The 17879-nt window shown below is 43.5% G+C and overlaps 1 protein-coding gene across 2 annotated transcripts in view; it reads right to left on the bottom strand.

Annotated features, from left to right (window-relative positions):
- Nucleotides 1-4201: 4201 nt before the first annotated feature.
- Nucleotides 4202-17879, bottom strand: part of znf438 (zinc finger protein 438) — a 52066-nt gene continuing 38388 nt past the window's right edge. For both annotated transcript variants that reach the window (XM_084340508.1, XM_084340509.1), the window contains exons 3-4: nucleotides 7456-9237; nucleotides 4202-7260 (exon numbers count right to left, since the gene is read on the bottom strand). In XM_084340508.1, coding sequence (XP_084196634.1) covers nucleotides 6663-7260; nucleotides 7456-9209 — 2352 coding nt within the window. In that variant the 5' untranslated portion in view covers nucleotides 9210-9237 and the 3' untranslated portion in view covers nucleotides 4202-6662. The remainder of the gene's footprint in view (nucleotides 7261-7455; nucleotides 9238-17879) is intronic.

Here is a 17879-nt window from a genome sequence, read left to right as displayed (position 1 = left end):
CGTCATCAATTATTCACCTGATCAGCCCTGCTGCTCATTAGATGAGTAATCTGGCAGGGTGAGGAGAGATGGGACGCTTTGAAACCTGAGACCGAGAGGCAGCAGGGAAGGGAAGGGCGGATCACATCTCCAGATCGAGAGAGAGAGATAGAGTGAGAGTTCATGGATGTGGGATTACCGATTTGTACATCTAAGTCCTGACATCCAGGAGGGTGTGTAAATCTTTGATGAAACCATAGAATCACTTTGATGAATGTGCACACGTATCACCGACATACTGCATGTGCCGACAGCAGCTTCACAGATGTTAGTGTATTAAGACAGACTGGCAACAGAGCATCAACGGTGAGAAGTGAGAAGGTGGGAGGGGAGCTTCCATTAGCCTAAAGATTGCATGTTGCACTCAGGTTTCTCCCCACCTAAGTTGTTATCGAGGGCATCTGTGGTCAGTGTGGGTCACATTTTTACTATTCTATAAATCTGCCCTGGCATTCTTCCAGTGACGCTAGTTGTGTTACTCCACTGTGCATGTTGTTTAGCGGTCTTGTTTCTTTATTCCAGATCTGTGCATCAGGGTCAAACAGCATTTTCAAAAATATAATCCTGCTGAGAGTGAATACGCGTAAAGCTGCTAGGCCTGGTAAAATCCCTGGCTGTGTACTAAAAACTTGTGCCAATCTGCTAGTAAATGGCATTGCTGACATTTTTAACATCTCACTCTCACAGGAGACCATCCCCACCATCGTTCCTGTACCTAAAAAGTCTGCTGTGTCTAGTCTCAATGACTATGACCCTGTAATAACACCATTCTGTTCAAGTGCTTTGTGAAACTGGTTCTCCAGCATATCCAGCCAGCCTAGACCCTATTCAGTTTGCTTTCAGAACCAACAGATCCACAGGGGATGCCATATCCACTGCCCTCCACACAGTCTTCACACACCTTGAAAATAATAACAGCTACATCAAAGTGCTGTTTTTTGATTCCAGCTCAGCGTTCAACACAATTTCCCCACGAGAAACTGATTGGAAAAGTCAACAGTCTGGGTTTAAGTACCACTCTGCAAAATGACTGAACCTTGAAACTTAACAGTCAAACGAGTACACACATTAAGCAAGTACATTTCATCTGGTATAAGTAGATCAATAAGTCCAGCATTTCTCTCTGACATGGATTTTAAAAACTGTTTGTCCCACACCTTTCTTCCTCAATCTCAACACTTCCAGGGCCACGGCAGTGTTGAAGGGGGTGTAGCTCAGAGACCCAAAGAAAGAAAGAACAAGAGAAAGAAAGAGAGCAGCCCCCAGTTCTCCTTCTTTCCCACTGATCATGTACAAGCAGGGGGGTGGCTTTGATCTCCCCTGTCCCCCTGAGAGCCACAGTGAGGTGGGAGTGCAGTGTGACGGCTGTGGTACACGTTAGCTCTGATTAAAGGGAAATATGCATCACCGTATAGCGCTTTCCTTTTTATCTGTGCCTGCAATGTGGTGCGATGGCGACGGTAGATTGGGTCTCGATATGTACTGATGTCGCAGCTTTATCTGTGTTCCACTGGAGCTGAAAGCCACCTGAAGTTGAGTCACTCTCATTTGAAACCTTCTAAGGAGTTTCAAGGAGTTGAGGAGTTGACGTAAACCTAGCAGAGGTTGTTTTGTGCCACAGAGTTGCTCTCTCTCTCTCTCTCTTGGGCTGTTGCCTGTTTGAGTAGCAGCAGAAATCACAGTAGAGGTGCCCTTTGAACTTTGAAACAGGGTCATGTGCCTCCAGATCAATTGGAGCTGATGACCTGCATTCCACACTGGTGTGGCAATGACTACCAGGGCTGGGCCTGCAGCAGAGAGAGCGTTTGGCTCTGACAGCATAGAAACAAATAGAAAATGCATTCTCTGACATGTTTGTTCCGATGTTTGTTCCTGTTTTCTGTAAATTTGAAAAGAGTAGTTAAGCGCTTCTTTTTACTTTAAATGCATCTTGCAAAGCAGAAAAAGACACGCACAGGGCAAAAATGGAGTTCAGTACATCTCCATTCATTAAATATGAAGCCATCACAAAGCATACAGCTATTGGTTTTATGCTCTTCTCAGAACATACAAACCTTACCTTTCTCTGAACTTCCACTCTTCTCCGTCTTTCAAATATTCAAAAAGTCTCCCACTATCATGTTACATTTTCAAGCTAGTTTTTGTTACGTGGATCATGTGTGGTCTTTTTAGTGAAAGACACAATGATTTGCATGAAAACCAAAAGGTAGAAACATTTCTACACATATCTGTAGGTTTGATTATGCTAAAGCAGACAGATGGAAGGTCTGTTTGGTGGGGGGAGCGCAGAGGTAAAGCATATGTAGGCTCTTAAAAGCCCTTTGGCTAACCCACTTTGCTTGACCCTTACATATGACACACATGTACAGACTGAAATATCAATTAATCCCATTCTCTGAATCTCATCTGATGAATACACAGTGACCCTGACCTCTGTCGTTTGTGCTTCAGGAGATGAAAAGTTCACATCTGCAGGGTATTAAGTGTGAATGGGAATGGCTAGAATGTTTTTTGTGTGTGTTTTTTTCCCCTCAAGCTGAAAAGGTTTAAAAGCAGTTTTTTGTTTATCAAGCCAACATGTTTTGGTTCCAGCTTCTAAAAGTGAGGATTTGCTTCTTCAAGATTAATTATTGTTGTCATTATGCAATACACGGTTGTATGATGACATTTTTGTTTGCAATTTACTAAGCTACATGCACACACCCCTCCTCAAACTATACAGACTAATAAAGAAAGAATAATAAAGCCATGAACATAATTTATTCATGGTGGAGTGTTGAGGCTCAGTTCAGGAGTCTCACAGTCTGTGGAATGAAGCTGCTCTGTAGTCTGGTGGTATGGCAGGGGATACTTCTATATCTTATGTCCGATAGCAGCAGGGTGAACAGACTGTGGCTGGGGTGGCTTGTCTTTTAGTATCCTTTGGCCTCTGTCACTTGATTCCAAAACAAATGCACCGCCGGCATGTGCTATCGAAGATTTTTACAACAGCAGGTGCTGGTGTCGTACTGCTTTTGTCAAAAGGGGCTGCTAGAATCAACAAAAACTGAAAATTCCTCGTAGTCACTTTAATAATGACATCAACGTCAGCCTCAGCCGTACTGTGAACTGCTAATTAGCAGATGTTGGCATGCTAACGCTTTCAGCTAAGATGGTGATCATGATAATACTCACTTCCATCAAGCAAAAGCATTGGTGCATCTAATGCTGTGTTCCAGCAACTCCAAACTCATAAATTTCTGACCCCTACTCAAAAAAGTACAATGGGAGGCCACTTTAAGTCAGAATTCCAGAAATCCAGGAAAATCCATCAACCCCACCTTCAAGAGGAGCAGTTGTCTGGTGTTACACAATGGCAGCACCCATGGAGCGGGGTAGGGTGTTTTTATAGACTACAGTATTAGTATAAAGGCTACTGAGATAGCTTTTCAAGTATAAAAGTGCCATAAAATAAAATGTATAATAGTGTCTGTTACCTCATGTGTTGTTTTTCCTCCTCCATTTTGTTTATACATGCAAGAAGGCTGATCTGCTGAGGTTTAAACTGTTCTTAAAAAATCACCATTTTCTTATGCTCAGCCAAGATTTTCGTTGAGTTTTGGCAGGTCAGAAGTTGGAAATTCGCACTTTGTTTGGAACACAGCTTAAGTAAAGCTCCACAGCACCACTCACAGGGTGGCAAACTTGTAGTCTGTTCATCATTGTAAACTGTTCATCTTTAGGTTTTGAAGAAGCAATTTAAAGACGTGTTAATGGGTTTTGGAAAATAATGACAGGCAATATCCCCTTTTTATGACATTTTATTGACCAAACAAGTAATGAAAAAAAAAATTGACAATTAATCAGAAAAATATTACAAGTAATTGTAAGGGTTATTCTCCCTAATTTCCATTTTAAGGTGTTTTTCGATTTCTGAGGCCCACATACAGGTGGACTATGATCATACTATGGTATGATCCAGACCAGGAAAAAAGTTTAAATACAACCATGTCAACAATCAGAGCAGCATGGCAAAACTTAATGACACCAAAAAAGTCCATTTAGAAAATGTATCACAGATCTGATCTCAATTATCCACCTGTCCTTGACCCATAACCTGGAAAAATATAGTAAAGACTTCTAAGAAGTATATCTGTTTTAAGAAAGCACAACAGTCACAGAGTCCTCAACAAAGCATATCTTTATTGTCATGAACATCAGGTTCTTCAGGTACACAAACAGTAACAAGCACGAACACTTTCAGTCTTTTTTTTGGACACAGTCAACATATTAAGTGAGCCAAACACATTATATCACCAAATGTGTGATTTTTCACTTTCCGACTTGTGCTGACAGTCATGTATGTTTGTCACCTAACTGAGGAAAGAAGAGTCTGACCCATAATTCTGTCACTTCCTGGTTTGTGTTGAGGGCTTGAAAACAAAGGACAGCTCACTGATGAACACCCCAACATGGCATTCAATGAACAGTAATACTGTTAACCCTAGTTTACCTCTCGATATGCAAGTGCGATATGTAAACATCAGTGCTTTGCCCTTCATTCAAAGTCCTACGTTTTGTGTCAGAAACATAAGGACAGCTCGACATGGCTTTTGTTTTTTTGTGTTGCCAGTTTTGGCAATGATATATATTCATCTCTTGTTTCCCTCCTCCACTATGACAGAACAAAGCAGCTGATTCACTAGTTACTCTATGTAAATATATATTTTTTTTCTCAATATATCTATATATTCTATCTATAGAATTAGTCTATATAGCATACATATACTTTTGGTAGGGTTTTTAAAACATTCAGGTACATTCACTTGACCCTGTGATGTTTTTTTTTCTTCATGTGAAAGATAACCACAGACAAATGTTAGCAGAGCTACTTGCCATGTACAGTAGTAATGGCCTCTCAATCAATAAACAAGACATTAAGCATCCCCCAAATTAGAAGAAGCATACATAACAAATGTCCCAGTGCTGGTTCTTCAAGGACCAACAACAAGCATAAATATACTAAAAGACCTCTGTATTAATCTAGAGTATAAAATAGCATATTTTCTGGACTTGACAACAGTTTACATTAACTCTAATAATAGAGTCTGGGTGCACACAATTCCACAGGTGCGTACATGAGCTGGCAACCACAGGTAGGCAATTCAATGGTTTCCTTTGCGTATTTACTAAGTCAACAAAAGGTATTCTGTCAGTGGTTAAAACGCTTAAATGCTAAACTCACTTTTACAATCACTAGTGTGAAAAGACCCTTGGCATATCACAGAATACACATATAGGCATTTATCAACAAGTCAAGGAGATAGAACTTGGCCTAGAGGACCATACTGACAATAAGCCACATTACACATGAACACTGATTTTTTTTTTTTTTTTTTTCAAAAGGCCACAAGGATGTCACTTGGGTGCTGGTTAAAGTGTTCCTTCATGGGTCCAGCTTGGCAAAGGACCCTAATGCTGCCCTTATCAGACTGTGAAAGTTCAAGTCATGACTGAAAATATCGATTTTCCGTTACAGGAGCAATATCAAATCACAGGATTGTGTACACATACTGATTACTTTTATCCTGTAAGAATCCAAGGCCAATGGATCAATTGACAGCCAGTGTGATAGTAGACAGTGTGCCCTTTTAGGAGATTTACATTTCTCAGTATTTGGAAGGGTCAATACCCCCCCTCAAAAAAAAAATAAATACATTTTTTCACTTTCCCATAGTGGTATCTAGCTATGCAGATTTGATAGTTTTAGACCAGATGTCATCTTCAAGAGTTCTGCCTTCACCCCTAGAAGATGGAGATGACAGGATATTTTCTGGGGCCCTCAAAATATTTAAAAGGTGTAATTTGTAAAAAATCTACAAACGATACCTGCTGCTCACTTTATTCTTTAGCTATTATGTTTGGCTGTAGCGACTAGCTGCCGTTAGCAAGTAGCTCAGTTGTGGAGCTAAGTTGCCCTATAAGCTGACGAGAGTCTTCCTGGACTGCAGCCTTGGATCACCACGGCTTTCTTGCAACTTGTCCTTTAGATGATCCTCAGTGTAACACGGGTACTATTTGAATTTTTAAGATGTAATTTTCTATTGTGGGGAAGGCAGAAATCTCAGCATAGATATCTCAAAAACTGAGCACATAAAACCAAATAATCTGCATGGCTAGATATTCACAAGAGGTGTTTGGGTGAAATGACCTTTTAACAGTTTTATTGTGTCAGCTAGGTTATAAATGACCCTTTTAATAACATTTAAATAAGCAGTACAAAAAAATAATTCAACAGGATATTAAATACATACCTCCAAACAAAATGAAGTCCAAAAACAGAACAGTGCAATCAAAATAACATGAAAATAATATTGTCTATAAAATTGGATTCTCTGACCTAGAGAGAATATCCCATATGAGTTCTAACACGATTTTTCATTTCCATTTTCACCATTAACTTGATATTCTTTTTCTGTTCTTTTTTGTTTCTTGTTTGGACCATGACAAATGCCTCAACTGGTGAAAGATGAAACTAGTGTTAAAAGACATAAGAGAAACCCTCTATCCCTGCGCTGCTGATTGTTAGGACTGAGTGTGTATGATGTGGAGCCACAGTGAAGAGCTCCATGCCCATCTAAGGGCTAGGCTGGATAGTGTGGGCTTGGAGCAGGAGTGTCCAGATCCCCATCCACCTCACCCTCTTCCTGGCCAGAGTATGAGCTCAGGGCATCCCACAGCAGGTTGGGCTGCTCACAGTGGTGGCGACTCCTCCAGTGCTCCATAACTCCCTCTTTAGTGTCCAAGACCTCGCTGCAAAGCACACAGTTAAAGGCTGCACCTGCTGCAAGAACCCCAAGACCACTGCCAGCATCTGGTGATGAGAGGGTCCCGCTGTCCTCCCCTTCCCCTACGCGGTGATGGGACATGATGTGCCTCTTAAGCTTGGAGAAGGAGAAGAACTCTTCATCACAGCTGCCACACTTCACTAGGTTACGCTTCTCGTTGAGCTGCCGCCAGTAGTGGGCAGCATGTTTTACAAGCTCCATCTCAGCCTCACGGCCACTTCGCTGGTGTTGGCCATCGTGAGGTCGGACTTGGACCTCCTCCCCATGCACATACAGCAAATGCATCTTCATGTCGGCAAAGGTAGGAGTGATGGCCTGGCAGCGGCCGCATTTAATCTGCAGCTCCACTGGGTCTTCACGATCCTGCTCATCTGATGGCTCTGGGGAGTTGGCCCTGGTGAGGAAAAGAAATACTAAAGCTTATTTCTAACTTTTTAAAATTTTTATAAATGTTTTAAAAGTTGTCTAGTAAGGCAATTGATATCTTAAGCCACTTAATCTATATGTTGACATCTTTGCATAAAACCTGCTACAGGGTTATGGCCACAATGAAGTAGGTGCACAATTGATAATGACTAAAATTTCTCACCCCTCCACAGACACATCATCCTCATGATGGGTGATGGACGGCTCCACGGTCAGCACCACTTTGTGGACCTCTCTCAGATGACTGAAGTAAACCCCCACATATCCAAAGGCCTTCTCGCAGAACTCACAGCCTAGGGACCGACGTGGACGTACCTCAGAGTGGTGAAGCTTCATGTGGGTGCTCAGGCTGCCAGAGTGAGCATATGCTTTGCGGCAAACTGGGCAGACGTAGGGCCGACTATTGGTGTGACTGTTCATATGGCTCTGGAGGTGATGCTTGAACTGGAAACAGCGGCTGCAGGTTGGGCAACGGTGGAGTGGACGGCTGCCTATGAACACTCTTGGATGGGAGGCACCTCTCAGGTGGAGGGTTACTGGGGCTGATTGAGGGGGACAGTCCAGGGCTTTGGATGTGGTAGTGGTAGGAAGCTGATGACCAAGTACAAGCTCCTGTTCTTGACCATCTGGGGTAATGGCAGGCAAACTAACCAGTTGAGGAACTGTCTCCATGACCAACATGGGTTTGGGTCGGATGCTGCGGTACTTCTTTGAAATATCAACTTCCTTTTGTTTAGAGCCTGGAATGACAGCTGGTGGTTTTTCTGGGACCCTTCTACGGAAGAAAGACAAGGACCTCTTCTTTTTGGCCTCAAATGCCAAGATGTCTTCCACTGTCTTTCTCTTCCTCCCTCTCTTCTTGCCAGGTGGTTTCTGGAGCGTTCCCAACCCAGGCATGAGTGTGGTCTTGGCCTGGGACTGTAGAGTGGAGTTTGGCACCTGGTTGTGACCCAAGGCTTCAGCTGTCTCAAGGGTCTTGGATGTAGGATCTAATGGGCTGGTGAGTCCTGTTTGGCGAGAGAAACCCTTCTTCTCTGGGGACAAATGGCCGAGCTTGGTGGCTGGGATGAGGGTGCTCTTCATTTTAGAGTACGGCAGGATGGGCAGTTTACCCTTAGGTGGGGATGGGATAATCTGGACTGCTTTGCTGAAGATGGCTGGGGACAGGACAGTGATACTGCCCTGGGGCTGGGCTGCAGCGGGCTTAGATTGGCACAGCCTTACTGTAGTCTTACTTTCCTCTGGGGGTTTGCCTGAGGAGCTATTTCCAGCAGCAGGGGCGTACTGGAGGTTCTGAATAAGGCTAGCAGGTCGTTCAGATCCGTCTGGTGCTCGCTCTAACTGAGAACCCGGGTACTGGACAGCATTGTCGGGTAGTAAAGCAGTAACAGAGATGTCAGAGGAGGCTGGGTCAATCAGAATTACCTGCTCTGAAGACTCCTCTTTGGGCACTAGAGTTTTCTTTGTGTGCTTGGATTCATGTTTTTTCTTCAACCCTGTTGATGCCCCACTCACCACTGACTTGGTCTGTGCTGTCACATCAATCTTGGAGGCTGTTTTCACCCTAGCTAGTGGTGGAGATTTTACCTTATCTGTCATCCCCTTGCTTCTCACTGGCTGGTATCTGGGAATGGGCAGCTTGAGATTCTTTTGAATGGACTGGGTTTGTGGCTGTTGTTGCTGTGGTGTCTGAGAGGAGACAGAAGGGGGCAGTGCCACCAGAGAGAAAGTGCCATCCTGACCAGCTATTTGCATCAATGCATAGTTTTGGGTGGGCACAATAATGGACTTGGGGCTGGAGGCAGTGGAAGCCTCAGGGAGGGCAGAGGGAGGCTGGCAGGACAGGACCGCAGGGGAGGGGGAAGGCACCACGGCTGGGGCCTTAGGGGCGATGCTCCGGAACTGAAGACTCTTCATCTGAAGGGCTGGACTCAGTGGCTACCAACTGAAAGAGAAAGAGGAAACAGTTTTATTAGTTATTGCACTGAGACTTGAACCTTTCCAGACTTTACTTACCATTTTAGCCCTAACCCTCTGACCTGAAGTTTCCATATCAACAGTGAGTATATGATTGCTTAAATCTGTTTGATCTAACATACTTAATAGGAATATTTTAGATGGACACACAACTTTTGGCCTGGTCAATGGCCTCAATTTTTTATGGTGTCATTACTGTGCAACCCAAGCAAACATACACTGTCAAAAATACAGGCATCTGCACAAGTGTGACGAGCTGTCCTATAACCCATGTCTCTCTGGTCACACACAGAAGACTACATCTCCCCCAGGCTAAGGACAGACTGCCCCCTTTGATTTGGGATCAGCATGCAGCCATGGTAGATGCTAGGGCTCTGCGGGGGGTGTAGGGGGTGGTGGTCCTTATACCCCCCTACTTCCTGGAAGGATCAGCCGGTGGAGCGTGAAAGCTGCCCAACGGCAGGATCTTTACCAGATGAAGAGGGGCTCCTCTCTCATCTCCCCCTCCACTGACCAGCACTGCAAACTGGCCGAGGGCAATGAGGATGCCCCTGAAAAAAGCACTGGATTTACTTTATCATCCCTTGTTCACAAACAACGTTTCATGGTTATCCAGCAGGGATAAGGCTGTTCCACTCAGTGGATCGGCATTCTGACTGTGTTGATACAAAATACAGCTGAAGTCTAGGGGGAAACTATAACCTCAGAGTGAGGTTTTAAACAACTCTATATTATCTAAATCTACCATAGAGTTTCCATCCATCAATCAAAAGCCACAGGTATGGCTTCAAAAACAAAGGCAAATTCCCTTCATTTATATCAATACTGTATCTTTATATCAAAAGGAGGGAGAGATTACAGTGGAATGCTTCAAAGGGCCTAATTGTAAACAGACTCAGAGGTTTGAATTTCACATTATGACCTGACTTTCAATAGCAGCATTTGATACCGGCAGAGTTCCAACTCTACTCTGTATTACTAATCAGCTTAAAGTGCAACAATCTGGTGTCACAAAAGGCAAATATTCAAAAACAGCTTCTCACAAAAAACCCTCAGTATTCATTTTCAAAGCAATCTGGGCACGAAGCTTTATACAGTCAAAAAGAAAGGAGAAAAGAAAAGCTGCAAAAGGGCATATTGTTTAACAGCTGGAAGTGTTTCTGCGCAGAGAGATTATTTATACAGTACCCCTACCGCATTACGACTCCATAAAACTGGAGATATTCCTTCTCTGTGTGGATAGTTGACTCCAGTTTGACTGTGACTTTGGCTGAACACCGAGTGAAATAAAACCGTGGGATGCGTGTTCCTCTGGGCATTTTATGTGGCTATAGAAAGTGGGAGAATAGGATGGAGGCAACGCTTGGCGATTAAGTCTACCATGTGAAAGTTCACAGCTGGACATGAGGAAGAAAAAAGTGGTGTGTATCAACAGCTGGAGAAGCAGCCAGTAGGCCTGTAATCCTTTTGTCACAGATGACTCAGCAGACATCACCTGACACCAAGTAACTCCGCACAAGAACAAATTCAGCTTTGCCATATTTGTGTGTCTCCTTCCACCTGTAAAAGTAGGAATAAAACTAGAGCAGGATGGTCATTGTATGGGATCCCCCATACAATGACCATCCTGCTCTAGTTTTATTTTATACCTTGTTTGATCTTAATTTTTAATTTAAATTTTTTTTAGACTCAACTTTAAAGAAAAGAAACTCAACAGAAGAAGATTGCACTTACCAAACACAAAGCCTGTCCCAACAATTGTGCTGATTCATATGCAAATTTGTTGAGTGTGATGTTACAAACATGTAATGTTCTTGAGTTGCAGTGCATATTGCAGGAGGAATTGGGGACAGGAAGAAACCAGAGGAACTACACAGACAATATCAAAATAATTTCTCTGTAACTGATCGTAACAAACTCTTTAATGAATGTATCCTTAGGCACATGCAACTACACACAAATTACAAGGTTTGAGTTTGAGTAATCTACACACTTATTATCATAATTCACATCTGCAAAGACATCTTTTCTTAGTAATCCATTTTGTTGCAATAAAACATGTTTACTGTCCACTTTTGGTCTGATCACTCAGGATTCATACCAGGTCTGAACAGTCTCTGTGAGGCTGTACTTAGTGGGGAAATCGGTCTGAATGCAACCTTTGGCAAAACAGTGCTTGAAGGTAAATGCTATCGTCAGCGTGCTAATGTGCTCACAAAAACAATGTAGACATGCTGATCTTTCGCAGGTAACGATTGCCATATTCATCATCTTACTTTGGCATGTAAGCATGCTAACATTCACTAAACAGCACTAAATATAAAGTATCAGTGAGGCTGATTTGTCATTAGTTTTGTAGGTATTTAGTCATTAATGTAAGTGTTGGACAGTCAATAACATTTTGACCTGATGATGATGCTAGATAGAAAGTTGAATCAAATTTCAATAGTCAAATAGTGTCCAAGAACCATGAGTGTATATCAGATTTCGTGACTTTACATGTTGTAGATGTTGAGATACTACAGATAGGTGAAATATTTTATCTGCTGGTGGCACTGGAGGAAAAGTCACGGGATCAGGGCAATTTCATGGCAATCCATACGATAGTTGCTGCTGTATTTAATCTGGACAAAAGTGGTGGACCAAGTGATCTTGCCATTCCTTAAGCCACTCCACTAATGTGGTTAAAAATAATGAGAGAAGATACTGACTAATCCTCAAACTAGTACATCAACACGACAGTCCAAAACAGGCCTAGAGTGCCTTATAATGAAGAATTCAAACCTTTTCAAAACCATGGCAATGACATTCAGTGCATTTACTACAAAACAGTGTTTTCATTGTCAGGCTAGATTTTCTAATTTGTATGGGAGAGAGTTGGACAGCGGTAAGTAGGAGCTTACCAATTGTATGTATAACTGCTCTGAGAACAGCTGGTATTTTTGCAGTGCACTGATGTCTAGAGGCCCTGAAGCTACTGGTTTAACACACACTCACACTCTCTGAGCTCTACTACAGAAGTACACTAATACAACAGGTGAGTGTCTGTGATGATGATACAGCCTCAGGCCACATCTAGTTATTCAATAGACAGAATGGAGCAGTCTCTTTTAAAGATGTAGGCCGACCAATTTTACCATGTGAAATGGGCTGAAGGCTGCCCATTTCCACCCTCTCGCTCTATTTTTCCTCTCTACAGCATGTGAGCCCTCTACTTTCACACTTTGCTTTACATTTTGGGATTCTCCTCTCAGTGTGTGCTTCCATCAGCATAATCGGCATGTTAACAACTCTGCCTGCAGTTCAGCCATGTGGGAGAGGGTAGAGGACAACGGATGAGAAGAGGAGGAAGGCTTTATTCACTTGTTGATGTATCAGGGACAGTCAACTTGCCCTGTCATCATTAGTCTCTTCAACCACTCTTCTCTTCTTTAACCTGGACCACTTTAATAGTGTTTCAAAAATGCTACAAGATTTGTTATTGAAGGCTTTGTAGATCTCGTGGATCTAAGTATTTTGGTCATTAAAGTTATTTTTAATCAGACGAGGGAATCCTTTTCCTCTTGCTGTCAGAGTCCTTTAAATGCAAAACTCGATGCATGTTGTACAGGACTGCTGAAACACTGTCCTAGAGGTGAGAGTTGTTCTTCACCTTTGTGATTACGCTTTCTTCTCTGGAACTTCTTGGTAGTTTCACACTTATGTGCTCTAAGGAACATTGAAAGCTTACCCATGCCAATGTTGGTAAATGTTTCAACACAATTTGATGGCAGAGGTCTATGGAGAGTTCATAAGACTTCATGGCTTGGATTTTGGTCCAAAGCACTGTGAATTGTGGGCCACAGTTGTGTGCCTTAGGAAGTCATGTCCCATCAACTGAATTTGCCTCTAATGAAGATCTAGGCAGGGTATCTAGGGCAGGGTTGCCTGCCATAACGTTTAATTTGATCCATCAGATGTTTTCAGTGAATGAAAAATACAAAAAATGAATTACACAAACCGATCTGTGCAGTTTTATTTTTTGGAAGATAAACATGTTCTTTAAATCCTGTAGGTCCTAATGGATATTTGGTCTTAAGTGGTCTTAAAGGATACGTTTAGCCAAAAATAGTTATCTCCTTCCCCCTATGCTGATGGAAAGTCAGGTGACATTTCGTAGACCACAAAACATTTCTGGAGCGGAGGAGATGATGACTGAATTTTTCATTTTTGGTTGAACTTTTCCTTTAATACTTTTAAAAGCCACAGCAACCCACCTAATATTGGCCCACAGTGCTCAGCTGAATTTGCCCATTAACCAAGGTACTGTCTCAGGGCTTGAAAATGCCCTCACCTGCAAACCTGTGTCCAATTGTTAGTGAGATCTGACTGGCTTTGTCTCAGGTGGTGTCACACGGCTGCACAGATGGAGAAATGTACAGGGGGCTCACAGATGCTACTCAAATCTGCTGCTGGATTTGAAACAGCAACCACTCTAATCTGACTGAGGTCAGAGGTCGCGGCTAGTTGATGCAAAAACCTGGTTTCTGGAGAGAATGTGAGAGAGTGAGGGGGAAAAAGAAGAAAAAAAGGGTGGGGGGTTATCCACAGAGACAGATTATCAGGTAAAGCCAGCGGGGTGAGAGGTGAGGATCTGCTGTTTATGCTGGAAGCAGGTCAGGGTTGAGCAGGAGGGCAGTGTGGGGACGGGCCAGGCATCCACCTGGAATGGAATGAAATGGTATGATGTGGACTGCACAAGCTACACACGCAACTCACACTCTCGAGCCCGGACCTGGGTCACATGTAGAGGTGGTCCAGCCAAGGCCGATTGACTAACCAGCCAAAACAACCTGCTTATTGTTCGCCCGTAATGCAATTTAGTGCGAGGTGAAAGCACTGCTCTGTGAAATGTCAAAACAGGCAGAGTGCTGTGTTTTGGTAGCATCCCTGATGCATTCTCTGATTCCATTTTGTCTCGCTTTTGGCCAACTACTGTTCAAACTGCAGAGTCCAGCATTTTGCTCTCAGTCCAGTCTGCAGACCTTGGCCAGGGTCCAAACACAAGACAACCTCCCCTGTTTACAAGAAAAAGGTAAGCTTTTAAAAAACCTTCACATATGAAAATGACAGTCTGTGGATGGTGTTTGTTGACAGAATAGAAAGCGGAATGGGAGGTAGATTCTTTTTCTCTTTTGGTGAGTTCTAAAAAAAAAAATCATATCTGAGGTGTTTTGAGGGGAGCAGAGCAGGGAGCAGAGGAGTGTGAGCTCTGTTATCTCCCTTGTAGGTGAGAGCAATGCTCATCTGGGACACAAAGATAGAGCCCGGAGATGGAGGGGGTCTGGAATGAAGTGTGTGTGTGCATGTGTGAGTGTGCGTGTGGGAGGGAGGGATAAAAACCCAGCAGAGGCCAAGCTCCCCCAGGTTTTAGCCCAGATGAAAGGCCAGGATCTGGGCTAGATAAGAGGACAGATCACGGGGGGTCGGGGCCAGCCGGCTGTGAGAAGCCATGTCCAGCGGCCATCTTTCTCCAACCTCCTCCCTCTCTCTCTCACATATACACACATACAAACACATGTACACAGCATGTGGGATTAGTGACCCTGAGAGAGTTAGACAGGTCCAATAAAGGACCATTCTGTGACTCATCCAGTCCAAGAGGAAATCAGATCATTCCATTTGTTTTTTACTCCTGAGTGAACTTAAGCTTTATCTGTGCTCGATTGCTTCTTCCTGCATGCATGCTAACTGCTCATCTTTGCTCTCAAGGCTAAGGTGTACATGTGTGTATGTGTGTGTGTGGGGGGGAGCTAGGGTCTGGAGCGAAGGCGGTCATGTGGAAAATGAAATCAGTGTTTGCAGTGCTCCTTGTTTCATCTCAGAGCTCCTCTGAACGAGAGAGCCAAGGAGTGGGAGGAGAAGGTGCATGTGTGCGCACACACACACACACACACACACACACACACACACACACACACACACACACACACACACACACACACACACACACACACACACGGTAACATCCAGCTGCTCCTTTTACCTTTTCACCGGACAAAAAACAGTTAAAGGTGTTGCAAGTGAGAACATTACGGCACCATATGGTATTCATGGCAAGCGCACAAACACACAACCGTATGTCATCCACTGTCACCTGAGCAAATCAATGCAAGGGAGAAATCCATTCCAATTAGGATCCCGCTGCTCTGCCCTGCATGTGGATATAGATGAATCGATACAGAAATCCCACTGCTAACCTGTCGTTCCTCTTAGAGAATACGCTGAACTGAGACTCGTTCATTTACTTACTCTTACAAACGAGAAAACTCACTTATCACTTTCATTTGCAGCTGTTTCTAAGTATAAATATTCCAAGGAAAGGCCCTAATTGGTTTAAGGAATTCCAGTTTGGTGCTCACTATAGACAAGCTGGAACCTCAATAAAAAATGAGGCAGTACTCTTTGAAGGCAGGATGCTGTAAACCTCTGACAACCAATGACCTTTGACCCGATGTCCTACAAGGCCATGTGTCATCTCTGAGAAGCCGTAACATCTTCAATCATCCATGCTCACAGATGAAGCAAATGAGCATATGACTGCACGCACAAACACACAGTCACATGCTCATGGACAACATGGCTGCTGGCTCAGAGCTGAGTGGCACTGACGTGAACTGGAGGTGACAGCAGTGTGCCCCAGCGTGTGTGTGTGTTCAAGGTCTCAAGTGTTAGGCAGCCAGCGCTGTGTTAGCCATCCAGACTTTGCTCGACACTAAACCTTTACCTGACCTTTCCCTCTGCCGTGACATTTGGACCCTTGTGAATAGGTCAAACAGCACTAAAGAGTGGTGGAAAAATGGAAGAGAGATGGAGGAGCAAAAGACTCTGAGAGGGGGGTGAGGGCTGTCAAAGCAGGGAGGTGACAACAGATGTGTGTTTGAGAATGTGTCAGAAACAAATGTCAATTGAAAGTTGCAATATTCCTCAAATTCCCATCATCAGAACTGTTGCAGACCAAATTCAGTGATGAGTTAGTTCTTTGGTTTGTAAACAGCAGAAGGCCATCACTCGGTGTGACAGCACATAAGGATGAGCAATTTTAAATGCCACTCTGCTAAATTCAAGTCTGTGAAAAAGCACTGGCAGTGTCAGATATTTTGTTTCAGAAATGTGCAGGGTCACTGAAGTCAGGATGTTGCTGCAAGTAGATTTTGCTGGGTGACCAACAGGAACAAGACGGGGATGACAACATGCTGGTAAAATAGTTACAGAAGTAGATAACACACATGAAAAAAGGGATACTGGTGGATGAATGACATAATAGGACATACAATGTATCCCTGTCTACCAGTGAGGAAGCATTTAAACTCTCATCGCCAAGTTGTAAACCACAGACACTTCTCCAAATTACCAAATAGTGAGGCTTCGGGTAATTAGGTTAGGCTAGCTACCAACCCAAAGCATCAGTATCTGACCTGGGAAAGACACTCAACAATCAGCTATCTTCAGAACTGCACCTCAACCAGCAGACTTCCAGAGTGTGAGGGGCCCAGACACACCACACCATCATCAAAGAACCAGCGGCAACTGTTGCGTTGTCTCACATCGCCTGTGTTTTGGCCAAAAAGCTGCACTTGAACATATCGAACAGACTACAGCTGACAGCCAACTGACTCGTCTGCCTACTATTTTCACAGCACTCTCACAAATAGAGCCACTTCTAATCAAGGCAAAAAACAAATAAACTGCACTACATGGGTGAAATCATGGATACAGTGTTGTCTAAAAAGCAGATGACAAGGGACGACTAGTGCCTACAAACACACCACAACAACTAGGGCCACAGACGTTCACCAACATTTGCCAAAGGCCTACCTTCAGCCAGGTGTGTCGGGGCCCCGGCAGGCATAACCCTAATATCAAGACCATGTTCCCATTACAGCTGGACAAGAAATGCAGAATACAAATTCTGCGTGGCCACCAGCTGATTATATCTGTCAATCATCAACAAGGAGCCACAAGCATGGAGCTTGGTTAGACCGTGGACCACAGTGCTTGAAATGTCGAAGGGCACGTAAAGATCTGTGGCACCTAACAATAAAAAAAGAAACAAGAAAAGAACGTGTAAACTAGCACAAAAGCCGTCCGAATGACCTAAAGGCCTCGGTATGCTTTGAACAGATTATGTTCCATTTGGAAAGTGACATAACAAGTCTTGTGACTTTCCATTACAGACAATCCATCAATAATGAGGAGGTATGAAAGTAGACATTAGGAGATATTTGTATCAGGGATCATGGCCACGACATAACAGGCTGAACATTGCATACAGGATTTGTACATTCAGACATACATTACTTTTTTTAATCAGGTAATCTCTGAGGAACACAAAGATGCTGAAACCTGCTCAGCCTGCAGAGGCAAACAACAGGTCCGTTTTAAACCAGCTCTGTCCTCCTGCCCTCTCTCCATCCCTACTGACAGATGTGCAGTGCACGCTGTAATGCACTGATACACAAATACAAGTAGAAAACCTGTTCAGACACACAAACACTCCCACAGATAAGCATTGCAAAGAACTTGGCCCTTCCTAGGAAAAGTGATGCCACTGCAACCTCGACTGGGACA

This window comes from Pagrus pagrus, assembly GCF_965226575.1.
Source record: "Pagrus pagrus genome assembly, chromosome: 20".
Lineage (NCBI taxonomy): Eukaryota > Metazoa > Chordata > Actinopteri > Spariformes > Sparidae > Pagrus > Pagrus pagrus.
The sequence above is the reverse complement of the archived record's forward strand: the minus strand, read 5'-3'. Positions and strand labels throughout refer to the sequence as shown.